Below are 15,845 nucleotides of genomic sequence, written 5' to 3'. Positions count from 1 at the left end.
GGTGGGAGGTGGTGGTGATGTTGGAGATGGAAGGTTGGAGACGAAGAAAGGGAGAGCGAGCGAAGCCAGAGCGAGAGGAAGGTGGTTGACGTGTTGGTGGATGTGTTGTTTACACAAAACGCAAGACACAAAACACGTTCTTGCTCTTTTATTCTATACTATCCTCTACTCTACTCTGTTATACCATATCATATATACTCTACCGTAGATAATGGGATAGGCAATTGTATAGAAATATAGGGAAAGTTATCTACAAGAAAGGAGATGATGATAATTTCGGCCAGGTATGTATTAAATTAGTCACGGCGACCCCGGCATATCCTTGCCGATTCGTCGAATCCCCTCGCATCCAATTATTAACAGTCGACCTTTCCAAAGCCCATTCAGATGCGAGCTGTGAATACTCCAGAGCATCTACTATAACCTTACGCGTAAACTATAGAATGGCTGTCGGTAGACATAATACAGAAATAAAATATCAGTTATCCGACGGAATCAAGGAACGGAACACCCGTATACTATAGTGTTTCATCGGCTGTACTCCCAATTAAACTTGTGGAGTAACCGTCGTATGTTCTCCACGGCATCTTCCACTTACTTAGCATCCATTGCTTGGCCCAGCCCTACAGATTCCGCTCTGCGACAACTTACCTCTTATTCTTCAATTGTATATGAGATACTTACCTATGTACCAAAAGAAAAGAAAGAGGGATGCTATTATCGGCGATACTTCACCAACAAGCTGCTCGCTTGTGGCCTTGAACGTTTCATATTAACTTGAACGAGGTTGGGTTAACGTTGCACTGGAAGGGTGTACTGACATGGTTCTTTCCAGCTGGATTCAATACATATCAGTCTTGATAGGAGAGCCACCGGTTAAACCTTACCATCCACACTGATCTATCAATTGTGGCGTCTACGGAATGGTCAGTGACGAATATCTGACCGAAACCCTGTCGGAACAGCATCACCATTACTTATGACTGCTCTTGAAGCAGGTGGAATCCATGTATTTGGGTACTTACATGCAGGAGGCCGGCCAAATCTTTTGCAGCTTCGGTTTCGACACTTTCATGCCCTCCTCATATTAACAAAACCTCTGCCTCCTCTTAAACAAAATCGTGATCATGATACAGAATGTATTTTATGACTAACAGCCCCAGGGAAGAACTGTTCGAGAAGAGTAATGTTTTCCGTCCAGTCCTTGCTTGACCTTCGGACCTGCCCTTGGTCCCACCCTCGGTCTCGCCTAGCTTGTTCCCTCCGCCGTGATTGGCCCGAACTCATAACTCCAAATTTCGGATAGTCCATGGCATCCAAATAAAACGGTCTTCTCTGTCTTCTCGCCGGATGAAGATCGGTGATACATACTCTGCCGGCGATCTGGAACACCTAGCCTTAAAGTCTGAGGCTGCAGCTACAACTGCATCGACGGTCAAAACAGGATGCTCAAGTACTCGAGCCCCAGTCGGGGTATCTGAGGAGGAAGGGGGTGTACGTAGACAGGTGCCTGATACGCAGTCGTCAATATCTTCCTGCAGAACGCTAGCGACATGTGCCCACAAGGCCCAAGTCTTAAGTTGTCTGGGCGCTAGTACATCCTCGATAGCTCCGTCAGCCCTACCCAGGTCATGGCATTACGATACATGGCTGATATTTCTCCCGCATATTACACCTCCACCACCACCACCACCTTTACTTAACCTTCCCTTGCGTGTGTGAAGACCATTATCCTTTTGGATTCTCTCCTTTGACGGCGGCCCTCTTCATTTCCTGAGTGTCATCTCAACTTTGAATCCCTCGGACTGGTTTTAACTAGGGTCTGTTCGACTCCTTCCCATTTGGACAGGGACGGCTCCGAGGTCACCAAGCTTCCTAACCAATACTCCGCCGAAGAAGATTCGAAAAGAAGAGTCTATACGACATACACACGACTTGCCTCCCGAGACGTTTATTCACTCGCAGACTGTACTTACTTACTGCATTGACCCTGCGGCAATTGCAATCGAGGACCGAAACGAACTTCCTTACCCACATTCGAATTCCCCTGCGACTTTAATAAGAGAGAAACGTCAAACTCGGACGGTCCGCCCGGATCAACTCGAACTCGAACGACACCCTTTTTAAACAGCGAACGAAGACTTCGTCTCCCCTTCACCAAGAATTACAATATCAGAAATCCTCACCGCCGGCAGTTTACCTACAATTCCGACTCTCGGCAGCGCAAAGATAATACTGGATTTTATGCGTCTGTGGCTTCAAATCTTACACATTGCACAACACGGCTGCGCCACCACCCACACCAGACCAGCTACCTATCATTGATGACAGCTCGGATTACCATATCGCAGCAGCTTTAACCAACCACAAACCCACTTCCTGGAAGTCTGGCATACGAATCCCACTGATGCCCTGGCATACCCTCCTCACCGATAGCTTCTGACGAAAGCTTCAAACGACAGACCATCGCGGGTCTTCGTGCCCACTAGAAGCCAGGAATACCAGCCTTCCTGTGCATCGAAGGGCCACCACTTCTCCAAAAGACCCATATATATATAATACCCAGCGCAAATATAAAAAATGGACACCACCAGCATAATCCTCATCTCCGTCTTCTCCACCCTCGTCTTCATCCTAGCCCTCGTAGTCCTCTACTTCGTCCTCCACCGCAAAGTCACAATAATACCCCAAACAGGATGGGGATCATATACAATCCGAGAACGTCGTCCCTTCGCCGACTTGTTCCGTCGAAAACCCAAGGGTAGAGCACCCATCCACCGCCGCGGCTCAGACGCATGGGATACCAACATCTCAGAAGAAGAATTAGGTATCCTACGACCCGCGAGATCAAACCATTCTCGGGCGCCTTCGGACCCGTTTCAAGACCCTTATGATCCGCATATTCCAAATATTCAGAACCGGAGTCCTTCCTACAACTCTACGACTTCTCGACCGTTACCTACAACTGCAGCAGCACCACAAGACTTCTCGGACGATGAAGAATCGAGTTTACCACATTACTCAGCTCCACCGCCTACCCACGCCTACAGACCCGGAACCTCAACCCCCTCCACCTCAGCAGCCGATACCTCACGGTTTACACCCACCTCCTCACCACCCCGCCACTCCCCACCACCAAGTATAATCCACCACATCGACTCCTTCCGTCTCGAAACCCTAGAAACAACAATAACCGACATTCGACTGACCCTCGACTCGGCAAACACAATATTAACACAAGTCTCCGATCTATCATCACTACCAGAAGAAGACGATACACCACCGCTCCTAACACCAGCCGACCTCGCGAAGATTAATGAATTAAGCTCCTTAACCACCTTTCACACCGAACTACTAGAACAAGCCGGCGGGACGAATGGTGGTAATAGGGGGGGATTGATGCGTATACTACGAAACTACCGAAGTTTAAAACGTCAGTAGCGCAGGGAATGGCGATTATTATGGCCGCGGAGAGGAGGAGGACGAAAGCGTTAGGAAATTCGGGGCATGCGCTTTCTGGTAATAATGGGAATACATTCGCTAGTTTCTTCTCGACCACTCCCTCCGCCAATCCCACAACCTCGGTCACCACCGCCCGCCCCCAAGAAGTCAAAAAAACCCAACTCCTAAGCCGCTACGCCGACCTCAAAAAGACAGAATCATTCGCAAAAAACAGTCTTAGGCAGATAATCGAACGTCGTGAAGCTCGTCGCGGTTCTCCGGGCAGTGAAAACAGAGAAATGGAGCTGGAGGTTAGAATGCTAGGACTTAGAGCATTTAGGGAACGGGTGGCGGTTGGAAGAAAATTGGGAGTGGAGAATGATGATGAGGAGGAGGGGGAGGAGATTTGGGGACTTGATGGGGTGGATGGGGAGGTTGGTGGGGAGAGGGTGGTGGGGAGTCCTGTGCCCCCTCTGGGAGGGAGGAGTCTTGCTAGACGGTGGGAGGATGGAGAGGAAAGGGATGTGCCGGTGCCGCCGCCGCCGGCGTATGATGAAAGGCAGGAGAGGGAGAGGGAGGGGTTGTTGGATAGTAAGGAGTTTAATTAACACTTTTTTCCTCCCTCGACAGGAAAGGACGTTGGGAGGAACCTTGATGTATGAATATTTTCTTCTGTGTGCTTTTAATGCAATTAACGGCCGAAATCTTTGATAGTTTTGGGAGTTTTTTTTTTTTTTTTGATAGGTTTTTCTTTGTACATATTAAATTCTTTCTTTTTCTTTTTCTTTTTCTTTTTCCCTTTTGTGCCGAAAGTATTTATTCATTGCGAGCTGGTGCTTTTGTTTATTTCATTTGTTTAGCTTTTTGAAAAAATTGATGGCTTGTCGTCTTTTGCTATGCTTCAACTGTGTATAGTCATCCTCAGCGGTTTGTTATCCGCGGAAAGAAGTCATCCGGCTACCGCTAGCGGGTATATAGCCTGACGCATCTTCTGTTACTGAGTACTTAAGTTCGATTACCAAGTTCGATTTTGTGTATACCCTACAGCCTGCTTAAGTATTCTACCATGTTGACATGGGATTGAGGTGCACAGGGATTTGTATGTATAATAGGACGTGGAGGTAACATGCATGCAAACTCCAAGGACTCTGAAAATCGTTCATAAGAAAGAAATAGCAATCTATCCTGCTAGAGAATATCATATACCCCAACCGGGCAGAAAATATATATATACAAAGAAGTCCCAAAAAGCTTTTCCATCCAAACGTACATCTCTCATCACAATAACCGAAAGCTATCTATCTAGCCCATCAGATATAATATATACGATAATCAAGCCTTGGGATCAAACTGTCCCACTTTCTCCACCTCGTCAGTGCTAGGCGCCTGAGGGCTTACATCTCCCTTCGAACCGGAATTTGTCCGAGAAGCAGCAGCGATAGCTCTATGCCCATCGTCTACTCCTGCACCGTACCTTAACGCCATTTCCTCGACTTCTTCGCTGGAGAGTAGTGGAAGTTCCTTTGCCGCACGGACATATGAGATATTCTCGCAATAACCCTTTGCGAAGATTATATCTATCTCCTCGAGGGAGCGTTTTCGTGTTTCGGGATACCATATATATCTACCACTTCATTAGCCAACACCGCCCTCCCCGAAATCCAACAGTACAGAGGGGTTGAGAAAGATACTCACATAACCGGCAAAAAACACGCATTAACGCAAGCAAAAAACAAATACGTCCCCCACCCGATCCTATCCACCATAATCGGGGTCACCAATACGATCAAAAAGTTAAAAGCCCAATTAGTACAAGTCGACACCGCATTCGCCTTCGCCCGTGTTCTTAACGGATTAATCTCCGCAGGATATAACCAAGGTAATGGTAACCAACTCGCCCCGAATGCAGCTATATATACGAACAATCCTGCTGCTGCACCTTTTGCGGCATTGGGGGTGCCGGGGATCAGGCCGGCGAAGGTTATTATCATACCCGCCATTTGGCCGACGGTACCCCAGAGGAAGAGTTTTCGACGGCCGACGCGTTCGATTATGAACCATGACAAAGTCGCGAAGATGGAGTAAACGATCATGTTCACCCCACCCATGACCAACGAGGAGTGACGGGACTGCCCAATCGAGGATTGGAATAAAATCGGGAAGTAGTAGATTACGGCGTTGCAACCGCCGACCTGTTGCATTAATTGCGAGGAGGCGCCGAGGAGCATGCGCCGGAAGTGTTGGGTTTTTCCGTTGGTTATCAGGGCGGAGAAAGGGGTTATGTGGGATTTTCCGTCTTTGCTGGAGGTTGTGGAGGCGGCGATGGATTCTAAGATGATCCGTTTGTGGAGTTGGGTTTCGTGCGAGGAGACGGGGTGGCCGTATATCGCGGATATGACGGCGGTACCTTCTTCGTCGCGGCCGCAGGATAGGAGCCTTTAACATATTAACATTGTGAAATATCAGGGTATTTGGGGACGTATATACCAGCGAGGGGAATCGGGCAATCCAGCCATACCGATGAGGATTATTAACCCGAATACAATCTGAAAAGCAATAGGAAACCGCCAGCTAAAGCTACTTTCGTACTGCGTTACGCCGTAGTTTAGCCAGTAGGAGATTAATGTGCCGAACGCAATTACGCCGCCTTGGATGCAGATTAATAAGCCCCGGTTTTTGGTATTCGCGCATTCTTTATTACAAAACCCTATTAGCATTTTGTATACTGGGGTTATTGCGGAGGGGTTAGATTTTGGCATTACCAGCCTGATAAGTAGGCACACAACTAGTATTCATCCCATTCCCCACACCCGTCACAATCCTTCCAACCACAAACTGTACCAAACTCCCAAAACTGGTGACTTGCACTACAGTTCCCAAAATCATAATACTCGCCCCCGCCATAATTCCCTTTTTACGACCGATTATATCGCCGAAGAATAAAATGAAGATCGCACCGATGAGACATCCAATTTCGTATAATGCGGTAACGAGACCTTGCATCGTGCTGTTGTTTGCGGTGGACGGGAAGGTGGCGTTGAAGTTGGGGTGCGTGATGAGGCCGGACATTACGCCTTGGTCGTAGCCGAAGAGGAGGAAGGCGGTTGTGCAGATGGAGGAGATGAGGAGGGAGAGGGGGCGGCCGTGGAGGCCGAGGTAGCGGGGGAGGGGTTCGTCTGCCATTGCCAAGGTAGTTTAGCTAAGTAATCAGTTGGAAGGTTAACGGGTTTCGTTTATTTCGTATGTATTCGTTGGTTATCCAGCCGTCATTAGTGTACTAGATATGTGAGAATATTGGATATAAAATTCGAGATTATCGAAGCAAGACGCTAGTATACTCGCTAAAGGGAGGCGTGCTACTGAAGATTAATTTCGAGTTAAACGGATTTGGTGTCGAGGGCCAATCCGATATTATTCTTAACTTTCGAAGAGAAGTGATTGAAGAAAGAATAATAGAGCCTAGGGTGGTGAAGAATTGGCGCAAGGATGGAATATAAAAGCTTCAAAAGGCGGCAAGGAACCTCCAGCCGGCCGGCCATCTTACCTACCCTCGAAGTCATCGTTACACTGCTGATATCACATGTCTTAAAAGAGATTTCAACCCGATCAACCTCTTTTGTAGTTTCCCCAGAAATTTAAATTATGTTAGTTAGTTAGTTAGTTACCTAAGGTAAGACTAATCAGAAGCTGGGGAATTTTCCTATAGCCTGCCGTTGAGGGTATAGTTTCCATTAAATTTATGGTCTTCCCCTCCCCAGTCCTTAAATTGCCGAAAAATATCAAATGCCTTCCCTCGGTTTCACGAAATAACAGAAGAAAAGAACGGGCAGGAGCATTTTTTTTTCTCCGAGCTGCAAGGGTCGGTTAGGTTAATTGGAAATCCTGGGATGGCGAAGATCGAAGCTTGGGCACCTTCCTGAAGGAATTGGAGATTTACATGGATGTGGTGTGCATCGGGTGTAGCATCTGGAAAATGATGTATGGTAGTGGAAACTTTCCGATGACATGGTTTTTTGTTGAATATCTGGGGATATATCTGGGGGGATTTTTGACGAGGAAGGTATACATGGTCAGGTCAGAGATGAATGATATGACATCAGGAAGTTTAGGGATGCGATTCATGGTGTTTGTGCAACTCGAGAAAAATCAGAAAATGCAACGTCGAGAAAGGGAGAAAGAAATTCGAATTGGGAAATCGGAGGATTTTTTGGGTCCTAGTTTGGAAGGTTGCCTGTTTGGAGGCTGGGGTATTTTTGCAACGTTGGCAACGCAGTCTGACAAAACTTGCTTTATCTCAGACCGAACTCTTTAAACACGGCTTTGGGACAGAAATTTCTACTGAGCTCATAATTAGTTACGGTTGCAGCCGCGATGTGGTGAGTAGAGCATCGGCTATGCTACGAATATCTCCTCTCGTGGATTTTCTAGCCAGCCATCTACCGGATTTCGGTTAAACACGGCGTATACTAAATAATCCAGCATATATCGGCCTATAGTCCTTTGATCTTCGCTTGAAGTGCCTGGGCTTGTATAATAGTATGATGTGCCTTTATTAGTTTGCTATTCGTAGCGAGCTCCATTGGCACGTTCTGGGCTTGCAAGCTTTTTGACGTATGCGATCCCACTGGATTTAATTGCTCATGATGTTATAAAAGGATTCAAATATGCGGTAAGAGTATATTGTGAAAAAATAAAGGTTTGTACACCAGTCTTCAAGTTCATATCATGACTCGAGACTATATCGAACCACAGCAACGATACACTCAAAAATATTGATATTCTTACGAATCATTAGTCGGACTTTCGAGGTTTGAGCCATCTCATAGAAGTCAGAGAGTACAAAACTAGCCTAATCGTGATATTTCTATGCATTCCGGTGTCACCTTATACGTGCGATGCATATGCATGAGTCATGGCTTCGGAGGTCTGCTTGATTAATCTGGCAGTTTCACGGCCTAGACAGCTCGACAAACATGTTAGTGATAAATACCTTAGCTTTCGGTATACCCGCCTTATGCTTAATTGCCTTGGTCGCGAATATATTCACATTTTCATCGCCACCGTCTACAAGTACGTCTGAATCCAAGGCGTTTTCGTGGATATCACGCGCCCCTAGCGCCAAGACCAGAATATGCACGCCGTTTTATCTTGACATGTCGGTAAACATGCATGCAGGTCGCACGGGGGACGAGTGAAACAAGTTTTCAAATTCTAAACGCCAACTGCCGATAATGCAAACTATTCTCAATTCCATCCAAATTCGGCTTTCTTTTGTTGGGGAGTTAAGGCAAAGCTTGTTTTTAACGCTGAGACCATGTTTCCGAAGGTCTCCGTATACTATAATATTGTACTAATTATAATTATGCATGCTTTATTATTGTCTCGTACCGCTTTTAGTAAAACCGGTTTGCGTGGAAATACGTACAAATCTGCAGCCTTGATGTCGCCTCAGAACACGTTCTAGGCCTAAAATGGAATATAACTGCAGCGCTCTTTGCGATTGCGATCGCATGCGATGAATTTGCTGGCGTCGTGGGACCTAATTGCATTGCTACCTGCGCCCTAAATAGCTAAAGCAGTGGTAAGTTGTCCTTTCGACCCGAGTGCCGTATAAGTGAAGCGCATTGGGGAATGACTGCGGCACAGCTCCACCGGCATCTAGAAAGCCCCGGAGGACCGAGTTTAAAGCATGCAGCCTGATAATAGCTGATAATGACCTCATTATAAAAGACATGGGCCCTCGTTAATGCGCGTGTTGGAACAGTATCTTCCTTGGTACTCATACTTGACAAACTAATGCATTCGCAAGTGTATGCATGTCAGCGGGACGGGTAATCAAGGTGCTTCGGTGGGGCCCGCTAGTGACGTCTTGGAAATAAAGTGCAGGTTAATTCAGGGTTGTGGCACGGACTACAACACCAAGGGGTCAACTTGGAGGGCCAGACCGTGTCCCTGGGTGCGAATGACGAATGAACTCTTGTTGGGATTTGCGTTACAGTCTGTGGTTGGTCTGGTCTGGACGCTGTGTTTTTAGAGGGGGTTCTATTGTGGAAGTAAAAATGGGTCTATAATCATGTTCTAGAATTCTATTCTCGAAGAATAGTAGGATTAAGTCCAGTAAATAATATTGGCCTTGGGACTCCAATAGCAGACGACTGTGGAGTCTAAAATTCACATTAAAAATTCCTCACACATCTTGAATTTCAACATTTCTTCGGTTTCTTAACTCTGTGAAGGCTGGTTCTCAAGTGAGTCATGTTAAACAAGTGTTTATCATGAATTTGCGATATCGAATTCTATACCTATTAGCTTGAAGTTAAACTTAAGACGATTGCCCTCTATATCGTAAGCTAGACTAAAGCGAGATGTAAAAGCTAACTGACACACTAAGTGTATAATTGGCCTCGATCATGCAGGATGCTTTCGCCAGCTATAGGTTCATACCGCACCAAGCTGGAGTTCTGTATGCGGGTCTAAGAAGCGAGAGGTAAGGAGGCATGCGAGGAGGTGGACCCTCGAGCTTGGGGTGAATGGATGTCATTCATCAAATCACCGTAGCAGGAGCTTCGCCATCCCAAGCGGGCTATTGGGGCGTTGCTCGGGTTATATCCTGTGTGCACGACTGCGGCTTCTGTTGTGATCCTGAAGGGCTGCGATATCCTAAGCATCCCAACCGCACCTCCTGATCACGTTCATTCAGGATTATTATTCATTACTAGAAACAGTTCTGTTAGTTGATGTGCCACCAGGGCTGGGGATACAAGTTATGAATACTGACAATCTGCGATACTCAAATGCCGCCGCCTCCGCTGGACAGCGTCCTCCGGCCCCAAGGACCCAAATCCCTCTTCCTCTTGATATCCTCCTGTGTAAGTTGACGGACTATCACCATCCCCTGGATCATCCGGGTCGTTCTTCCGTTGCCTTTTAAGTCTCAATTTTTGAAGCGCTTTTTGGCGTTCATTCATCGCCCAAAGCCATAGCCACCGTTTATCTCGCCGACTGGTGAGATTGAGTGTCGAATAGAGCATATCCGTGATTACAGAATAGAACTCCTCGCTCATGTCGACGCTCAAAGCGTCTAAACGTTGTAAAAAAATTTCGTATGTGCGCTGTTGGAGGGATTCACCCTGGTCGGAGAACCGTTTGATGTATGGATCCATCTCTGATTCCACTTCCAAAAGTGCTGATTGTGAGCATTCCTAGATACAATATGCATGGTTGGTTATCTATTCAATCCTCGACGTTGTTGCGAAATCGCGATAAAGAGCTTTTTTATGTTCTTCTACCTTGATAGTTCTCAAAATGGGCCCAATTTTAACGTTCAACCAGTTGCCCGTCTTTTCCAGATAATATGGATGGTTGAAGGCCGTATCTTCGAGCATTTGGTGCGTCACGGACTGTCCTTCCTTCAGCTTGGGTTTTGAGATGGCCGGTGGCCGCCGCGATGGATCATGCGATGATTCAGACATCTTTCGCTCAGAAGATATGGGCGTCTCTAGGCTATTAGGCAGGGAATAATCCAATCCTTTGAATATGCGAAAACTATAAGTATTAGGAATACTAGAAATCTAGAATCTGTGCGCACACTCCCGACGCCGTTTCGTTTGTTACATACCGGGTTTGCAGGCATTATTAGGACTTTGGACTAACTGACTCTACCGACATATGACAGACAAGACAAGGCACTATCTTCCGCAACCCACCTCTGAATTGCGAGGCTGCTGCACTTTTCGCGCGTGCATCATGCATGGAACCTAGCTGGCTGGCTAGATCCTGTGCCACAGTTTTTAGTATACATCGTCTGGCCGATGCTTCCTATTCTGTTTTCGTAATTGTCTCGTTTTTTTTTTTGCCCTGCCCCCTTCTTGCGCTCGAACGAGCTCGAGTGCGTTTTAACCTGCTTGCTTTGTTTTCTCAAATGCATCAAGCTTGCGAGTACTGCAAGTCTGCAGGGCGGCGCCAACTCACCCACCGCGCAGCACACATCGCCCAAGCTTGGGCCCACTGTTTCAAACGCTTTTGGAAACGTTGGCCAATAGACTACATAAGCGGCGTCGAACATTTGCCTGACCGAAAGACAAAAAAAAAAAAAAAAAAAGGTGGATCCAACTGCAACAACAATGCAATGCAGACCTGGTACAGCCTTATCACGTGACTCCGATTGCGATTGTGCGAAAGGATCCACTTGCTCCTATTTTGGATATTCGGATCCTGACGGGTTAAGAGAAGCACATGCAAGTAAGCCTCCAGAGGTTTGGAAGGAATTGGCGAATCTACCAATGGTTCGCACGGTTTGAGGCTGATTAATATCGAATGCTTGTATCTTCTAGGATATGCTATATATACCATATATGCCATTCACATTCGCAGTATGCAGTTATCATGGATCCTTCGATATCAATATTGATATGCTTATATCGTATTCTCCATAGATGTAACGTGTTCCCCCGGAAATAATATCCCTCCAATAGAAATACATTGGACAATTGGCAGTGCCATGGATGTCACCAATCAATTGCATTTGCAATGGCCTTGCTCGCTTTGAACGTTTGTAATAATATTTCCAAACATAACGAAACATCCAAGACAATTAATTATACAGTTATTAAACAAAAACAACTTTGCAGTATATACCCAATCGTAAATATCTGATACGCCGGATTCCGTCTAACAGAAAAACAACAGTGATACCAAAATTGATAACGGCATGAAATCCTTCGCTTTGACTAAAACCGGTCCCAGCCGAAGCCCCAACTATTGGCGCTCATTTTAATCTCATCTTCTGCTTCTTGCTTCTTCTCATCTTCTTTTTTATTATTCGTTTCATAACTAATTCCTTCACTACGGTTCAAGTATTCTGCATCGTCTACTCTCTGGGCTCCTTGCATTGCCGTCGGGATTTCCGGCAGCTCTGCGATCATTGGGTTCATATCATACGGCGACTTCACACCACCGGTAGGTGCAAAGCCAGTAGATCCGGGCATTTCCATTATATGTGACGGTGGATGAGAGATATTATGAAGGTTGTTATTGAATGGCTGAGGTGCGACCGGCGGGCGGGGATAGTTGTTGAAATCGTTATCATGGATTGACCGTGCGGGATTGGAATTTGCCACAGTGGGGAACGTATTCGGATGCTGGATTGAGGGTTGTTGAGGAGGTATCGGGTTGTTATATAGGTTGCCACTCATATTCTGCCGACCTTGCGGGCTCGGGAAGTTATTGAACTGTTTGTGTACCGTTAGGGTAGAGGTTTCATGAGAAAAGTGAGGAGCATCGACGGCTGTGTTTGTATAGGTACTGTGGTGGGCGGTTTGGTTCATGATGGTGCCATGGTAGCCTGTCTGCTGATTCTGGAACTGATGGTGGGGGAGATGTGTAGTTCCTTGGTGTGCCCGAGAGGGAAGAGACGCAGGGGGAGAGCCCTTGCGGACGGTGAGGCCTGGAATATTAACGCCTGGGGCGAAGTTTTCGAAGTAACCTTTTGGTGTTTCTCCCTTCGAATTCGGAGTTTCTACTAGCTCATGGTGTTCAGCTGAGGCCTTGGGCGGTAAAGAATGAGCATTGAGATTCTCAATAGCACCGGTTGTTTTCTGTGGTAGTTGTGTCGTTTCTGTAGGCCGAGATGGTAGGTGCGTCTGTTGGACATTTTCAGGAGGCAGAGATGGGACGTTTGCCGGCTGTACATTCTCATTTGATGCTTTTGTCTGGAGTGAGTTCCTAACAGGTAGAGAGAGTGATGGTGTCTGCTGCGCATTCTCGATCGGTTTCACTAGAGGTTGTGCCTGTTGTGTGTTCCCACCAGATAGAACCGGTGGCGGGGGGGCCTCGTCAAATGGCAGTGGGGGTGGAGGAGGTGGTATGAGCGCTGAAGTCTCATGAGGAGCTAAGGACTTTGGAGAAGTATTCTCGGACGCCTTTTCCACTTGCGGCGGCAGGTCTGGTTCTCCTGAATTAAACTTTCGCCTTTGGATAATTTTGAGAGGTGGTGGCTTCCAGCCCTCTTCTTCTACTTCTTCCCCCTTTTGTTTCTCCTTCCTTGGCTCCCGTGGGGCATTATGCGGATAGATTTGCGGCGGCGCCTGATTTTGTACTTGTTCACGGTCACGATCATGTTCGTGCGGATAGTGAAAACTGTTTTGGTTTTTGGAAGGTTTCTGGTTGAACCCATGGTTCATCATATTTTGAACATGCGACGGTGGTATCATCATTGATACTGGGCGCTGCTGCTGAATTGGCTTTCTAGAAGGTAAACGCTGTAACACTGATAGTGTTCTGTGGGGCCCTTGGCTAGTCGGCTGCTGCTGTGTCTGGCTCGGGTTATATTGACAATTCCCAAGTTCTACAGCACTCCACCTGTTTGAGCCAGGTTGATTTGGGGCGTTCCCATAAGAGGTATTCGCCAACGGGCTCTGAGGATACGAGACAGGCGCTGGCGAATTTAAGGGAACAGGCGGCTTCACGAATTGGTCCCCGTCCATCTCGACTAGGTTTCCAGGTACCGGTGCATGAGTTCGGACCGGAGCTGCAACCGGAATAGGAGCTGGAGGATGAGGATTCGTGTAGCTCACAGGCGGCGGCGTTTCCAGAACTTGTGGCGCTAGTACAGAATTCGAGCGTCCAATTCCATTTTGACTGACATTTGGTGGTAGTTCCTGCGGTGGATTAATCGCGTCTGGCGGTTTTATATCAACAGGGGGTGATACGGGTTTGACGCCTGGCGGCAGGTTGATTTGGACTTTCGGCTCAACTAGTTCCTGAGAAGGCTTCTCTACTCCCTGTGCTACTTCGAGCCTCTTGCGGTCTGCTTCCTCCTCTCTTCTCTTCGCCTCAATCCTGTCTTTCTCTCTCCGCTGGATCTGCTGGAGGGCTGCTAGCTTCCTTTTCGACATTTGATCAAGCTGAGCAGGATTGGCCACTGGCTTCGGTGCGGGAACGGAGACATTTGATACCGCCGGGGTATATGGCGGAGGCGCGCCTAATGTTTCTTGAAAACCATTTGCAACATAGCCCGTGCTTTGCGGTGTAATACCATTGAATCCCGGGACTTGCTGAGGACATAGTACCGGTGGTTGGCCGAGGGCTGTTGGGAGAGTACCTTGACCATATACGACTGGGTTTGTCGGACTGGGGACTCCTCTGCCCGCACCTGGATGGGCACCGTAAGCCATTCCTCGAGCTCGTACTGCACCTCGTCCTCGAGTCGCAGCATTAACAGGGAATGAATGTTGGTGGGCGAGTGGCACACCCCTGCCTCTTCCTCTACCTCTACCCCGAGGTACTCCTCGACCTCGAAATCCTCCTCCGTGCATCATACCCACAGGAGCAGTTGCTGAATGTTGTAGTGGCGGTCGAGCTCCTCCTTGGCCAGAGAAACTTTGAGGCCGCCCTCTTCCTCTGGGAGCAGCAGCAGCTCCTCCTCGGCCCCATGGAGCACATCCAGCGGCGGCGGCTCCTCGGCCTCTTCCCCTCCCTCTAGCCTTCCTAGCAGCTAATGCCGCCCCTCCTAGCACAGCAGCACCTGCAACAGCAGCTCCACTAAGTGCTAGTCCTGTTCCTAACCCACGATGCTTAGGATGATGGCCATAGCTATGGTCGTGTTCATGGGCATGTTCCCCTTCCTGTTCCTCATAAGTGTACCCATCCCCATAAGACGCTGCTTCTCCAGACGGTGAAATCGTCTGATCGAATCCCCCCCCTTCGGCGGAACGATCGTATCCGCTGCCGTCGTCTACCACATATCCATTTTCATCGTATGTGACTCCATACTCGTCCGTATACGTTCCATCATCGTTATACCCTTCTTCGTATCCGGACTCGTCGTAGGCCCCATAAGTCGTAGGATCTTCTTCGTAATATCCGCCATCTAGGGCGGTAGTGTCTGTGGATTCGTCATAGTATTCTTCACCGGTGTAGTCTTCTGTGTATTCGTCTCCTCCACCAGCGTCGTTATCGAAGCCGCCTGTATCGATATCTTCCCCTCCTCCTCCAAAATCTACGGAATCCCCGCCTATATCATCACCACCAAAGTCGCCGCCATCTTCGTCGAAAGCGCCTGCGATGGCTCCGAGCGCTGCACCGGCTGCGCTGCCGCCGCCGCCTCCAAAGGCTTTGATGGCCGAGATTCCTAGCTTTGTACCAGCGGAGATGAGGAAGTCCTCCATCTGAATGATAGTTGTGTTGGCGTGGTCTATTTCGACATTCCAACGTTTCTGGGCAGAATTAAAGAGCAATTGATACTTTCTTCACGTCAACCGTGCCGATATGATAGATATCTTGGTGGCTATATCGATAAAAGGATAGAAGGGGAGAGAGAAGGGGTAAGTATCTTAATTAAGCTTCTCAGGAGAACTGTACCTGATCGAGACTTTGCTAATTAAGACACACCGAGAGTCCACTTG

The 15,845-nt window shown here is 47.7% G+C and overlaps 4 protein-coding genes across 4 annotated transcripts; 1 reads left to right on the top strand and 3 right to left on the bottom strand.

Annotated features, from left to right (window-relative positions):
* Nucleotides 1-2,580: 2,580 nt before the first annotated feature.
* Nucleotides 2,581-4,049, top strand: DFL_001484 (uncharacterized protein; the record flags this gene model as incomplete). Its single annotated transcript, XM_067630109.1, has 2 exons — nucleotides 2,581-3,382; nucleotides 3,442-4,049. The coding sequence occupies 2 exons, from the start codon at nucleotides 2,581-2,583 to the stop codon at nucleotides 4,047-4,049; spliced, it is 1,410 nt and encodes a 469-aa protein (XP_067492786.1).
* A 724-nt stretch (nucleotides 4,050-4,773) lies between these two features.
* On the bottom strand, nucleotides 4,774-6,624 carry DFL_001483 (uncharacterized protein; the record flags this gene model as incomplete). The annotated part of the gene is made up of 4 exons (XM_067630108.1): nucleotides 4,774-5,065; nucleotides 5,137-5,877; nucleotides 5,929-6,133; nucleotides 6,204-6,624. 4 exons carry the CDS (start codon nucleotides 6,622-6,624, stop codon nucleotides 4,774-4,776), a joined length of 1,659 nt encoding a protein of 552 aa, XP_067492785.1.
* Nucleotides 6,625-10,133: 3,509 nt separating this feature from the next.
* Nucleotides 10,134-10,913, bottom strand: DFL_001482 (uncharacterized protein; the record flags this gene model as incomplete). The annotated part of the gene is made up of 3 exons (XM_067630107.1): nucleotides 10,134-10,156; nucleotides 10,220-10,643; nucleotides 10,731-10,913. 3 exons carry the CDS (start codon nucleotides 10,911-10,913, stop codon nucleotides 10,134-10,136), a joined length of 630 nt encoding a protein of 209 aa, XP_067492784.1.
* A 1,257-nt stretch (nucleotides 10,914-12,170) lies between these two features.
* Nucleotides 12,171-15,608, bottom strand: DFL_001481 (uncharacterized protein; the record flags this gene model as incomplete). The annotated part of the gene is made up of 1 exon (XM_067630106.1): nucleotides 12,171-15,608. One exon carries the CDS (start codon nucleotides 15,606-15,608, stop codon nucleotides 12,171-12,173), a length of 3,438 nt encoding a protein of 1,145 aa, XP_067492783.1.
* Nucleotides 15,609-15,845: the final 237 nt, after the last annotated feature.

This window comes from Arthrobotrys flagrans, assembly GCF_004000055.1.
Source record: "Arthrobotrys flagrans strain CBS H-5679 chromosome Unknown unitig_3, whole genome shotgun sequence".
NCBI lineage: Eukaryota > Fungi > Ascomycota > Orbiliomycetes > Orbiliales > Orbiliaceae > Arthrobotrys > Arthrobotrys flagrans.
This window is presented reverse-complemented; position numbering and strand designations above follow the sequence as displayed.